This window comes from Elephas maximus, chromosome 13 (genome assembly GCF_024166365.1).
Source record: "Elephas maximus indicus isolate mEleMax1 chromosome 13, mEleMax1 primary haplotype, whole genome shotgun sequence".
NCBI classification, from domain to species: Eukaryota; Metazoa; Chordata; class Mammalia; order Proboscidea; family Elephantidae; genus Elephas; species Elephas maximus.
Window position 1 is genome coordinate 53,829,306 of NC_064831.1, and position 13,704 is coordinate 53,843,009.

Here is a 13,704-nt window from a genome sequence, read left to right on the forward strand (position 1 = left end):
AACTCAAGCACACGGGTGAGCCTGGGTTTGTCTGTCACATACGTGTTGATGTGTGTCATCGTTGCTTCCTCTGCCAGGATCATAGCACAACAGATGATAAGTCACTGGTCGATGGCCACACACTGACATTACTCAGTAAGTTACTCTCACAAGCATCTCCCAAGCCCTTCTTATAATTCACCTATCTGTGCACTAACGGCAGGACTCTGTGAAGCTCACAAACACATCCTTGTTACATTTATAAAAACAGCTGGACAAGTCATCACTGGGAACAGCAAAACAGCCACCACCAGAGCAGACAACTCGGCAGGTGACGCTACATGAAGTACCTGGCACATCTCTGTGATTGTGTCATCGAATACACCTCCAGCGTCATCAGCCCCTTCTCCGACCAGCTTGACCTTCCACGCTCGGGAGGGCAGACGGAGGTCTGATGCATTCAGCTTAACGACCTGCCTTGCTATTTGGACAAAGATGGGCTTACACTTCCGTCCTCTTTAAAAGAAAGGGAGAAGGGAATGAAATACAACTCTTATCAATTTCCCTAAATCACCACAAAGATCGTTTGATGGCATCTCCCCATCAGTGAATGAGCAGGCCAGGTTCACAACAGCCAAATGCTGCGCTAGCCTCACTGTAACCACTCTGGATACAGATGTAAATCCTGTCACTACTCCACTTTGGAAAGGAGGAGCCCAAGTGTTCAGAGATTAGTTAGTAATAACGTTCATCTAAAAAGTTCCAGCTCACCTGGTTGATATCCTCTTTACAGTAATCTGAGGCCCATAGTTTTTGCCCTGGACCATGGTTTTTCCTATGGAGCGCACCATCGGGAGGGTGTAGACTCTCGGGGCTAACAAAGGCCGCAGTTGGCCCTGTACAATGCCCCACGTTCCAGCATTATAATGAGATGTACTGTTCTGTAACAGAAAGTAAGGTTGTCAGAAATGATGCCATCTAAGGCTTAGAAGAAATGACACGTCTCACTTTCAGAATATAAATTCTTTTTGAAATAGACTCTAAAAGAGTTCAAAACCTGGATAGTACTAACAGTAATAAAATAACACTTTGAAAAAATACATATTTAATATATTTTAATAAAATAACATAATCTGAAAATTAAGACAATTTAAAATTTCACACTAAGTAAAATTTTTAAATAAAACAAAAATAATATAATTTTATTTATTATTTAAAATTTATATTAAAATTATATTAAAATTTAAAATAATTTTAAATTAAAAATAAAAGATAATACGATCATTACAAAAATAACTTGGAAAATACAGAAAATGACACACACAAACAGATAAAATCATTCACAATCCTAGTACATAGAGATGGCCCTATTAGCCCTTTGATCTATTTCCTTCCCGTTGTCTTCTCTGTGTATATACATTTTTTACCTTGTTGACATCATCTTGTTTATGCGATTTTCAGCTGCTCTTACCCCAACTTTACATCCTAAACATCTCTCCAACTAATTAAACAGTTGATGACCACTCTGCCTAGGGCCACCTGGTATTCTGTGCCGAGCTGGTTATCTGTTTCTAAAAGGGTTTGTCAGATCTCTCGTATGTCCCATGATTAGTTCCCCAAGGAATTGTGGCAAACAGTTTTACAACTGATACACGTTTTGGCAGGTATGCCTACACATTAAACAAATAAAATTATCATCTTGCTTTCTTCCTGAATTATCAGACTGTTCCATAAAGACAATCAAATCGGCCAGCTTAATTTTCCCCCACAGGACTCAGGATGTTCATTTATAACAAGACTGCTAAATGTCTCAGATTCATTTATATAGTGACAACCTGGACTGTGGGGCTAACAAGCGAGTGGGCTGGAGTTTTAGAATCATGCACTAGGCTTTGCAGAAAATACATGCTTAGTCACTCATTCGTCCTTGAACTTTGGACAAACCAAGACAGAGAAGGTGCATGAAGACCACTTTGTGTCCAGAAGTTCGATCACCAATATCTGGACTGACCCTAAACCAGCAATAAAATGGAAGAGAATCGTTTGGGTACTGGGTACTGAGGGTAAAGGAGGTATTAGGTACGGGAGAATTTCCAAGGCAGAGAGAGAGCCCTGTGACCTGACAAGTGCTTCGATGGGCACTGCTGGCTGTTACCTGGTTGTTGGGGCTGAGGTTCAGCAGCCTCCAGGACGAGTACATGAGGTCAGAGAAGTGGTAAAGCAGCCGGAGCCTGGCCCTCACGGTGTGAATGCTCACCTCCCTCAGGGCCCCATACTGGGGGGGAACTGCATCGGGCAGGCCCAGCTGCAAAGGCACTGACACACCTGGCCCAGAAAGCAAACAGGCATTTGTAAAGGAAAATGCATTGCTATCATTTATAGTATTTTGAGAAATTTCAAACACACAGAGAAACTGAGAGAACTGTTCAATGACCAACCATTCCCACCACCTAGATGCAACGATGAACACTTTGCTGCCTGTCCTTTATCACATATCTATTCCTCTGTCACATCAACGCATCTTATTACTACCATTATTTGATGCATTTGTATTGGTTTTTTAAAACTCCTTGATGTACCATTATGGAGACCTGCTCTTTTCCCCTTTAATTTAATTTCCCATTTCAGTATGAGATTTGAACAATTCCTCCAACCCCCACCAAAAAAAAAAAAAAAAAAAAGGGCAAAATTCTTCCTTTCATTTTTGATAACTGCAATAACACCAGGTGTGGACCAGGTAGCCAAGAAAATGGAAGTGGACCGCTCAGCAGAGTCACCTCCACACGCACTAGGGTGACAGAAAGTGGCTGTGGCAGAGGGACAGGTATGGGTACATGATTCGTGAAGGCTTTTTATTGCAAGAATAAGAGCTTGTAGAAGCAAAGACTACAAGAACTGCATACACGGCTACCTTTTACAAAAATACTCAAAGGAGTAAAAACAAGATCCCTGAGTTTCCTGTAAATAAAGATTGGTATAACTCAATTCCTAGAGGTAACTATTAATAAAAGCTAACATTTCTCGAGCACTTTATATGCACTTGGCACTATTCTAAGAGCTTTACACACATTGGTTAATTTACTCCTACAACTCTTGGTCAAAATAGGTGTTTTTACTGTCTTCATTTTACAGAAAAGGAATCTGAGTCTCAAGGTCACAAATGGGAGAGCCAGGATTCAACCTGGGCAATGTGGCTCAGAGTTTAACCACCAGGCTGTAGAGCCTCTGTTCTGTGGTGGAAGCTGAAGTACTTGAAACTGTCAGGTGTAGGCAGCACCGCCCATTCCAGACTCGGTAAACTAGAAATCATCTCAAGCTTGTTTGGAGTCAACTCAGCAGTCCTGCTTCACATTAGGGTATCTGAGGAAAAAGAAATCTCTATGGGAGGGGAGTCTTCCCCAAGGACCTGTGGCTAAGAAGTAGAGAGGCTAGCAAAAAGGGAAGAGGAGACTGAGCTGTCAGGCACGAGTGGCTTCACAGAAAATTCCAGGGCCTTAGACACTGGAGGGTGGTAGAAAGAAAAGGGCTTGAGGACCTGGATGAGAACTAGCACAAATACGAAGACATGCCTAAGGATAAAAAATGTCACATTTAGGGTAATGATTACCTTTGCGGGAATGGAAGATGGAGCCAGGCAGGGAGGGAACACACTTGGCATTAAGTACACAGATATGCATTATATTTTTCTGTTTATCTTTTTGTAGATCTATAAGGATTTTATAATAAATTAAAAGGAAAACAAATAACAAAAATCTAGAAATGGCCCACTGACCCTGCTACGCCCTAGAGTAAGGTGGCAGCAATTGTATTTCCGTGTCAGTGTGTAGGGAAGGCCATGTTTTCGTGTGGTTACTGGGGTGTGGAATCTGACAGTCTCAGAGCTTTTACTCTTTATGGCTAACCGTTGACCTCAGAAAGCTACTGTTCATCACTTCTTTTATATGTAAAAAATACTCATGGCTGCTCTAAAATTATAAATGTTTGCTTGCTAAAGTGATATGTTTTCTTCTCAGGCAGGGCAGGCAGAGGGGACTGCTTTGGGATTAAGTCAGCGGGAGAATTGCCTGCCAGGGAAGTGTTTACTGGGCTGGCTGCACAGAGAATGTTTTGGTTGTGTGGGGGAAGGCGTGATGGTGCCAGAACGATGCCTGGCTGCAGTCTGAAGCCGGCAAGCAGATCGTGCAGCTGGGGGACTGCTGAAACCAGGCTATGGGAGCACAGGTACGGCATCCCTTACCTGGTGCTCTTGGTGGGACAGGCGGTGCTGTCCAGGCGGCACTGTGGCAGCGGCCAGCTGAGATCTGACGGACGTTTTTCCCTTGCAGGACTGTCACCAGGGTTGGTTCTCGGACATGGTTGGTGTGGCCCAGGCCAAGCTGCGAATTGATTACAAACAAATACACAGAGATTCAATCAGAAAGAGGAAGAGAAGAAGCCAAGATGATGAAATCTGTCTTAGATGGCAGCAGATATAAATACGTTAATGATGCTTCTATCAAAGCAACATCATCGAAATAATGAAATAAAGTCTGATTTTCTCTACTGGAATGGCCTCTACAGCTCAGCTGTCTGTTTCCTAAAAACCAAGCTGCCACAAGGCCAAATCTAGCCAATGAGTCTTAATGACTGAATATATCCTTGGATTCCACTTCTGGAGAAGGAATACATTTTTAGAAAGTTAAAAAGTAACAATGATCTGTAGAGCTTTTACTTAAAACACACTGATTTCTTGATTTTTAACACGGATTAAATTAACGTGTGATGGTCAACAAATACATCTTTAAACACACACATCTCCAAATTCTCCTAACTTTATGCTGTCATCCCTGCTGACATCACTGGCATCACCAGAGACCTAACACTGCACCTCCAACTGTCACTTTCTTGACTTCATCTGGACTGACCTCCCTGAAGCACTGATACAGTATGTCATTTTTATTTCTTTTTTAAGTATGGTGAAAATACACACAACAAAACACTCACTAATTAAAAACTTTCTACACATATAATTCAGTGACATTGACCACGTCCTTCAAGCTGTGCAGCTGTTCTCACTCTCCTTTTCCAAATCATTCCACCAGCACTGATGCAAACTCAGCGCCCCCTAAGCAAAGACTCTCCCTTCCACCCCTGGTAAGCACTAATAATCTTCCACTTCTATGTATCTGCTTATTTCATATAAGTGCAATCATACAGTATCTGTTCTTTGCAACTGACTTATTTCGCTCAGCTTAATGTTTTCAAGGTTCATCCATGTTGTGGCAGCATTAGGACGTGTGTTTGTGGCTAACTAATATTTCATTGTATGTATATACCACATTTTGTTCACTAATTCATCCGTTGATGGACATTTTGGTTGTTTCCACCTTTTGGCTCTCGTGAAAAGCACTGCAGTGAACACTGGTGTACAGGTTTCTGTTTGCATTCTTGTGTTTCACTTCTTCTGAGTACACACCCAGGACTGGGATGGCCAGGTCATATGGTGGTTCTATGCTCAGCTTTTTGAGGAACCACCAAACTGTTTTCCACGGCGGCTGTACCATTTGACATTCCCACAGCAATGGATGAGGGTTCCAGTTTCTCCACAATCTCACCAACAACTGTTGTTTTCCATTTTTGATCACTGCCATTCTAACTGCGGTGATGTGGTATCTCACTGTGGTTTTGATTTGCATCTCCCTAATGGCTAATGAGGGAGCCCTTACTGGTGCCGTGGTTAAGCATCTGGCTGCTAATCAAAGGGTTGGTGATTCGAACCCACCAGTGGCTCTGAGGGAGAAAGATGTGGCAGCCTGCTTCTGTAAAGATTACAGCCTTGGAAACCCCATGGGGCAGTTTTACTCTGTCCCATAGGGTCGCTATGAGTTGGAATTGACCCGAGGACAGTGAGTTTCTGGTTTGGGAATGGCTAATGATGTTGAGCATCTCTTCATATGCTTGGTGGCCATTTCATTCCTCGGATGACCACCTTTTACAGGTTAGAGTGTCCCTAGGCCTCAGTCCTGGACCCTCTTCTCTAGGCATGCTCTCTGTCTAGGTGACCTCATCTGGTCCACAGCTTTAAACACCATGTATTTTTTTTGTTTGGTGAGGACTCCACATGGATCTCTCTCCCCGCACTAAGCTTACTCCTGACCTTGAGGCTCATTAAAACCAACCTCTTGACATCTCCACCTGTGTTTCCAAATGGCCCCTCAAATACAATTTGCCAAAATCAAAACCCCTGATTTTAAGCCACCCTTCACCAAAAAATAATTAATTAAATAAAACCCCATCTAGTTACTCTCCCAGTCTACCCCCATCACTGTAAACTACACTATCAATCACCCAGTTGCTCAAGTCAGAAACCTAATAATTATTCTTGCTCGCTGGAGTAGAAAAATAATGCTGTAGTAATAATGATGACAATGATGATAGCAGCAAATATTTATACAGTGCTGCTTACTATGTGTCTGGTACTTACTGATGCAGTAGACACACACAGATACTCAGTTAACCCTCTCAATCATCCTGCTGTAGGGCACTGTGGTAGATTCTATGAATTCCCTAGCTTATCCCTTTCCCAAATGAGGAAAGTTGTCAGCTTTCTGGAATATGAGAGAGCAGCAAGCATGTGGGATCCATGTTTACCTGCCCCTCTGAATTGCTCCCCCAGGCATACACATCTCCAGTTGATGCCAAAGCAAGTGTGTGCTCGGCACCAACAGCCACGTCTTCGATGACCACTCCAGCCAGGACAGGGATCTGCTGTGGTCGATTGTGATTGCGGGCACGCCCCTCTGGTAGGCCTATCAAGCGATCTGACAAAACAGCAATAGGAAACATTACGGACGGCACACCACAGTCCTTTCATGTCTCCTAATGGACATTTAACTTTTTATGGTGGAAGGGCAGTAACATATATATAACTCATTGGGCCAAAAGCTGCTATAGTTCTGGTAGAGTATCATGGATTTTGAGTGACTAAAAAGTTCAAAACCTTTTCTGTGAAGTTTTACAGCCTCTTCACTCATAAAAACAAAATTAAATCTAAAATCAGTAGCTTATTTCAAACCAACAGGCTCCTCCAATGCCTTCCTATTTGAAAAGACTGGCACATAGATCACCAAGGCTCTCATATTTCTTGCATCCTAAAAAGAGACATCCTTCAACTTACCTCACCCTGAATACCAGCCCCAGAGACACTGCACTATGCTGGCTCACTGGCTACCTCTCTCACCACCCCTTTCAAAGCCATCTCTCCCCAGTCCTCTTCCTGTGCTCAGCTGCCCTTGGCTCACATTCCCCAGAGTTCTAGCTTCTTCTACACTCTCTCCCTGGGTTTCTCAGATCCTACCAATACAGTTTTAATTTCTACCATTATGCAGTTGATGCCCTAAACCTCCATCTCTATAGCCAATCTCTCTGGAATTCCAGATCCAAATTCCCAACAGCCTGCTGGACATGGCCATACACATACCTAGAGCAGATGCCCTCAATGCAACATGACTAAAACTAAAGTCCTTATCTCTTCCCCTCAGACCAGCTCCCCGTACTCAGTCAGTGACATCAATGTTCTCCCAAGACTGGAAACTTCAGTTATGGTTTACTTTTTCCTCTTCCTTACACCCGTCTCACACGTCTGTCAGTCACTATGACTTGATAAGAAGTTCCACTTAAGGGGGAGAACACACTGCCAGGGAGTTCCCCCGTGGATGACTGGGTTATGAACTGATTCAAGATTTGAACCTCAATGCCCATAAATTCCTCCAATTTCTAAGACCTGCGCCCCCAAATCGTGGAAGGGCCGGCGAGTGAGGCAGGACATAGAGGTGCTCCAGTGGTGTCCACAGATACAGCAGTAGGCAGTATCTGTGGAAGCAGCAGCAGGAAAAAGGAGGGGAGGGTCCTTGGAAGGCACTCTTCTGGCAAGAGTGAAGGCTCTGGCATGAGGGGCCATGAATGAGGGAGGAGCGAGTGTGTCCTTATAACAAAGTCCATGAAGGAGGAGAAGTAGTTAGTGAATGTGGGTCATAGTGGCCACTCACCATTCAGCACAAAATATGATGACTAATTTAGAGCACTTTCTATAAAACTGGGAGGCAAATGTTTCTATCATACATGTATGTACAAAACAAGCAAGGTAAGTTGGAAAATGCCTTACCTTGACCAAAGGTATATACATGACCATCCTTGGTCAATGCAACAGAAAACTGAGTTCCACAAGCAACCTTTTTTATTCCAATTCCACAAAGGACATCAACTTTCTGCAAAATAAAAGTGTATGACACATATTTAAAAAAAGGAAGGAAAAACAAAACTCCTGAATTTGCCTACCTAAGCTAAACTGGCACGTATAAACTCAAAGACGACTTTGTAATAAAAATACTAATAGTTACCTACCTGTTTTCCCACCAAATCTATATTCCTCAATGTTTTCCCCTACTGCTCTGCAAACTACCTGAATCTGGGGAGGGGCATGTGGGGATTGGGTAGTCTGACTAAACTTCCCAGAAGGCGTGTGAAGTGAAGGCATTCCTCGGGGCACCAGAGACCACAGATAATCCCCAGGCCTTTTGAAGAACACTCAGGACCATGGAAAGCCATGGGCTGCTCCCTGTTAGTTTGACACTTTCACTTTTCAGAGGTGACACTAACTGCTTTATATGTTCCCCAGAGAGGGCTGGCCCGGCTCTCTGTACCCGTAGCTGAATATTCACCAGTTTAACCTACAGGATGTCACAGACTACGTATGATGGTGAACCTGACGTTGAATAGAAATTGAATATTTGTAAATCACATTGCATGGTGAATGTTAGGAAAACATAAAAGGACTGCATAGGAAGCCTTTTGCTGAGCCAAGAAACCTTCTATAATGTGAATAATAGCTTTTTAATTGGTTTTATGCACTCAAATTTCCTTTACATTGTCTTTTTTTTTTTTTTTTTTTTTAAAGAAAAGCATACCTGTATAATTCAGTGTACTAAGAAGCTGAAATGGCAGCTGAAAGCAGAGGTTTACACAGGGCTGCTCAGGGCTCCCTCCAGAAGACACTCTGGAGATGTTCCTAACGACTACTTCTCCATGCGGGAGGTAGCCCCCAGTGCTCAGCCTGGCCACAAAGAAAGCAGCTTATCTTTACTTCATTTTTATATCTGGTTTGGCCGTTAATGGCTCATTCAAAATCAAGATCTAGCATGTTGATTTTAGGAACGAGTAATTCAAGAACACGCAACAGAAGCTTGTAAACTTCATTATGAATTACCAGAAATGTTTAAGGTAAACTACTTCCAAAAAGAGGTATGAACACAGATGAAAGTGATTTATGTTGTCTGAAGACATAAAGAGAATACTGACCTGAGGTGAAGATTTTGCGGTGGAATTTCCTAAGCCCAGTTTTCCATAGTCCCCATCCCCAAAAGCCCATACCATGGAGCCATCTGATGACACCGCCAAAGTGTGGTTTAACCCACAGGCCACCTGGAGGGACAATGGGATTTCAGTGAGGCAAATCACAAGGCCTAAAAACACATCCCCCTGTTCCTGGGGCTGTTTTTCTCTACTTCAGTGAAAAATTTGGCCGTATTTTCAAAGATTTTTATTGGCTTCAGAGCCACCTACACATTGATAGGCAAATGTGTCAACAAGAAATAATTCCTAACTTCTACAAATGAAAAGATAATTGCTTTCTTCAAAGTAAAATCCTTCAGATACCTGTGGTTAACTCAGAATTGGAAGGCACAAAAGATAGGGGGGAAAAAAATACATATAACTCAAAAATACACATTCACACCAGCAAACAGTCTAAGGAACCATACAGAAAAAGACAAAACATATCCTTGCTAAGAGATACTCTCAGTGTGTGCAGGACTGGGACAAGCAATGCTACCACGGATGCTGCAATTCAGCCACTCAACTCAAGGCTACCAGAGAGGAGTGACAAAATCTGTATCGTTTAAAGCTTTTATATCAAGGTGAAGAGCCGTGGTGGTACGGTGGTTAAGTGCTCAGCTGCTAAGCAAAAGGTCAGCAGTCTGAATCCACCAGCTAGCCCATGGTAGAAAGATTTGGCAGTCTGCTTCTATAAAGATTTACAGCTTTGCAAAACTTATGAGGCAGTTCTACTGTCCTATAGGGTTTCAATGAATTAGAATCGACCCGATGGCAATGGGGTTGTCTCTTTTTTTAAATATCATGATGTACTGGCACTTCATGGAGACAGTTTTAAAAATATTCACATTCTGAATTAAGTTTATTTTTCTTGTTTGCTTGTTTATATGACAGCTACTTAAAATATAAATTTTCATAATGAGAAAAAATCTTGAAAATTGTATCAATTAGGTTACATAAAATGTATATGAAGTTACAGACAAGTGGTGATTCTAAGTGGTTAAGGGCTCGGCTGTTAACCAAAAGGCTGGCGGTTCCTTGGAAACCCTATGGGGCAGTTCTTCTCTGTCCGATAGGGTCGCTATGAGTCGGAATTGACTCAACAGCAATGTTGTTGTTTTTTTTCTTTTTAATTAAATATATCAAGATATATTGGCACTTCATGGAGGGAGTTTTTAAAATATTCACATTTTGAATTAAGGTTTTTTCTTATTTCCTTGTTTATACGACAGTTGACTTAGAATATAAATTTTTATACTGGGAAAAAATCTTGAAAATTTTATCAGTTAGGTCACATAAAATGTATATGGTGTTAAGGACAGTTCGTGATCCCAGTCTTCCTGAAAGGAGTGTCTAAGCACACACAGAAGAAACAAGAAACAAAGATCTGATAGGGCATATTATTGACTAATTCCGTGCCTGTCCAATCTGGTATCCCTCCAACGCAGTCACCCTCTCTGGAAGTTTTTTGTTAGAGGTGTTTCCAAGACCCAGACGACCGTAGTCACCATTCCCAAAGGTGAACAGTTTGCCATCTGAAGTTACCACTGCTGAGTGCTTGAAGCCACAAGACATCTACAGACAAAACAAGGGAGATTTTTTTTTTTTTTTTTTTTAAGAAGGGGAACACTAAGAAAGAAAGACATCAGTCACTTTTGGTTGTTAATATACAAATAAACTTAAACTTCACTATCACAACTCAGTGCCCAAGTGGTCCTCTCTTAGGAAGGCCCAGCTAAACAGCACACCTTGAAGAAGTGTTGAACTCTTCAGCTGTGTATAGATGACCTGACTACATGATATAATGGATGGGGAAATTCTTTATAAGTGCTAAGGTGCTGTGCAGTTTTACAATGCTATTTTACATCACTAATTTTCCAGAAAATGCACACGAGCTCAACCTTTGTATATAATAATGATGGACTGAAAGCAAAGCCTTCCATTTATCCATGTATCAAGAACTGTGTGGTAGGAGCTAATCCCCATACTGTTTTTTTCCAGGGCCTGCAGCACCCCAGCCTGGACCAACCAGCTGGTTCAGGAAAAAAAGTCTATTCTAACACCAAAGCCCACCCAAACTTCCAATCAGCTCAAGTAGGAACCTGAACAAAAAAAAACAGTAGATCTTTCTTAATGGTTGTGTAGTATATTTTAACTATTATTTCCCAACTCCTAAATTCAAGAACCCTGTTCAACAACTAGAGTATTCATGTTCAAAGGCAAACACCCATGTCCTGCCCGACCTGCACCACTTCTTCGCCTTGTAAGGCCTCGATCTGCCTGGGTCGCCGCTGCCTGTCACTGTTCCCGTGGCCGAGTTTGCCATAGTCACCGTCTCCCCAGCTGAAGACCTCCCCACTCTCAGTCAGGGCCATCGAGTGCCCATCAGAACCACAGGAAGTCACCAGCTGGGTCACCACAAAGCCTGGAACAGAACAGAAACCCTAGAGGAGTTACAGGATATTAAAGCTCCCCTCTTCATTTAGGGCTGCATTAACACGCCCTCAGAATCCAGACACGAAAATGGTACTGCAAAAACAAAACTGTCCTTATTTGAAGTCAAATTTGTAGCCATAACGTAGCAAATTAGAAGTCACGTAAAACAGTGATGATGACGAGGAAGAGGAGGAGGATGACAGCAGAAGTTACAGTCATCAGGGAACACGTTCTGTTGTTGTTAGGTGCCATTGAGTTGGTTTCGACTCATAGTGACCTGATGTACAACAGAATGAAACACTGCCTGGTCCTGCACCACCCTCACGATCCTTGTTATGCTTGCGCCCATCATTGCAGCACTATGTTCTAGGCACTCCTATGAATGCTTTACACGGATCATCTCATTTTCTATTTGTACACAGAGCCCATGAGGCAGACACTGCTATCATCCTCACTTTTACAATTATGGACTGAGTCGCTAAAGGGTTTAGTAGCTTGTATAAGAACCTGGGTGTAGTGGGACCAGACAGCAAGCCAACCATGCACCTGTCCTCACTACTGTGCTCTTCACGCCTAGATCTCAACGAAGAGAATTTGCTCTGAATTCACTGTTACTTGGATCCTTAACTTTAAAAACCCTCTCCGCTCCTTTTGTAGACTTCCAGAGTCAGTAAGAATCCACATAAAGAACAACCTGAGGCTCTGGCAGTGCTTTCTCTAGGGATCTTCTTTCTCTCGGTCACCTAGAACTCTAACTGAGATGCCCTGGGAAGTGTCTGCCATATTTGCGTATTTCTACATGGCTATTTTAATTTTAATGAAATATGTGCATGATTGCTCCTGCTATTAATAGCTAATTAACAAAACCCAGTGCCAGTACTGCAATTTAAGGAATTTGTTTACAATCTTCAGTGAGCCTCAAAAATAGTTATTTATATTGCCGAATCTAGCATTGCTATGATAAATACCTTTCAGAAGAACATACCTAAAAATACAGAAATTAAGGCTCTACACATGTCTAAACTACATCACGCCTAACAGAAAACCCAAATACAAGTGAAAAGCCTGCACGACTTCATCTAGCAACGGTCTGAGATCAGTTCCCACATAAGCAAACACTCCTATGGTTAGGCCACAGTTTCTGATGAGCTTGTAACTGAGGACAATGTTACCTTGTAAGGCTGAAATAACTGTCAGCACATGAAGGTCATCTGAATTTCCTTGTCCTAATCGGCCATAACTTCCTTCCCCACAAGCCAACACTGTACCATTGGCCTGGATGACAAAGGTACAATTCTGACCACATATGACCTAGTATAAAAACACACAATTACATATGACATATTATCCTTTATTATATAGCTTTAACTCCCAAGCATTTAAAATGACTCTAGATATGTTAAGATTACCTTTATCAATTCTTTTATCCTTTCACTAAATGAGAAGGGCTGATACACATGTGGGGTTCTGACAAGGCCTTGATTATTATAAAACTGCTTACTTAACCAAGAGATGTGTAAGGCTCACCTGATTCTTTAAGCTAGTTAGAACCATACTAAATACAGGGATTTCAGTCAATTGTGCAGAGTTTAAACAGTAACATAAACAACAAAATAGATGAAAGAAAAAAGAGGAAAGGTGATGAGGAAACAGTAAAGACTGGGCTAGAAGTCAGTAAGAAGTGGCACCTGGAGGGGATGTCCTCAGGGAAGAATAGCGTGTTCTGGTGCTTAATGAGGTTTAGAAGAAAGATAAGAGAAAGGAGAGGCCTCAAGAGGGGTTGGAAATATAGTACCATGATTAATATAAGTGTGTATGTGTTGGGGAGGGGGTTGGTGTCAGCGAGATTTGGCTACAGATTCTACAAAGTTTATGGCTCCAAAGAGAGAAGTGCTAAAGGAGTATCTTAACTTCTTTGAA

At 42.1% G+C, this 13,704-nt stretch overlaps 1 protein-coding gene across 7 annotated transcripts in view; it reads right to left on the bottom strand.

Moving 5' to 3' along the window:
• The window catches only part of HERC1 (HECT and RLD domain containing E3 ubiquitin protein ligase family member 1), a 197,021-nt gene that overhangs the window by 7,306 nt on the left and 176,011 nt on the right, over positions 1 to 13,704 (bottom strand). For all 7 annotated transcript variants that reach the window (XM_049905979.1, XM_049905982.1, XM_049905980.1 and 4 more), the window contains 10 exons: positions 12,957 to 13,095; positions 11,592 to 11,773; positions 10,768 to 10,923; positions 9,316 to 9,438; positions 8,123 to 8,225; positions 6,610 to 6,779; positions 4,217 to 4,355; positions 2,135 to 2,304; positions 751 to 920; positions 330 to 495 (listed from right to left, as the gene is read on the bottom strand). In XM_049905979.1, coding sequence (XP_049761936.1) covers positions 330 to 495; positions 751 to 920; positions 2,135 to 2,304; positions 4,217 to 4,355; positions 6,610 to 6,779; positions 8,123 to 8,225; positions 9,316 to 9,438; positions 10,768 to 10,923; positions 11,592 to 11,773; positions 12,957 to 13,095 — 1,518 coding nt within the window. The remainder of the gene's footprint in view (positions 1 to 329; positions 496 to 750; positions 921 to 2,134; positions 2,305 to 4,216; positions 4,356 to 6,609; positions 6,780 to 8,122; positions 8,226 to 9,315; positions 9,439 to 10,767; positions 10,924 to 11,591; positions 11,774 to 12,956; positions 13,096 to 13,704) is intronic.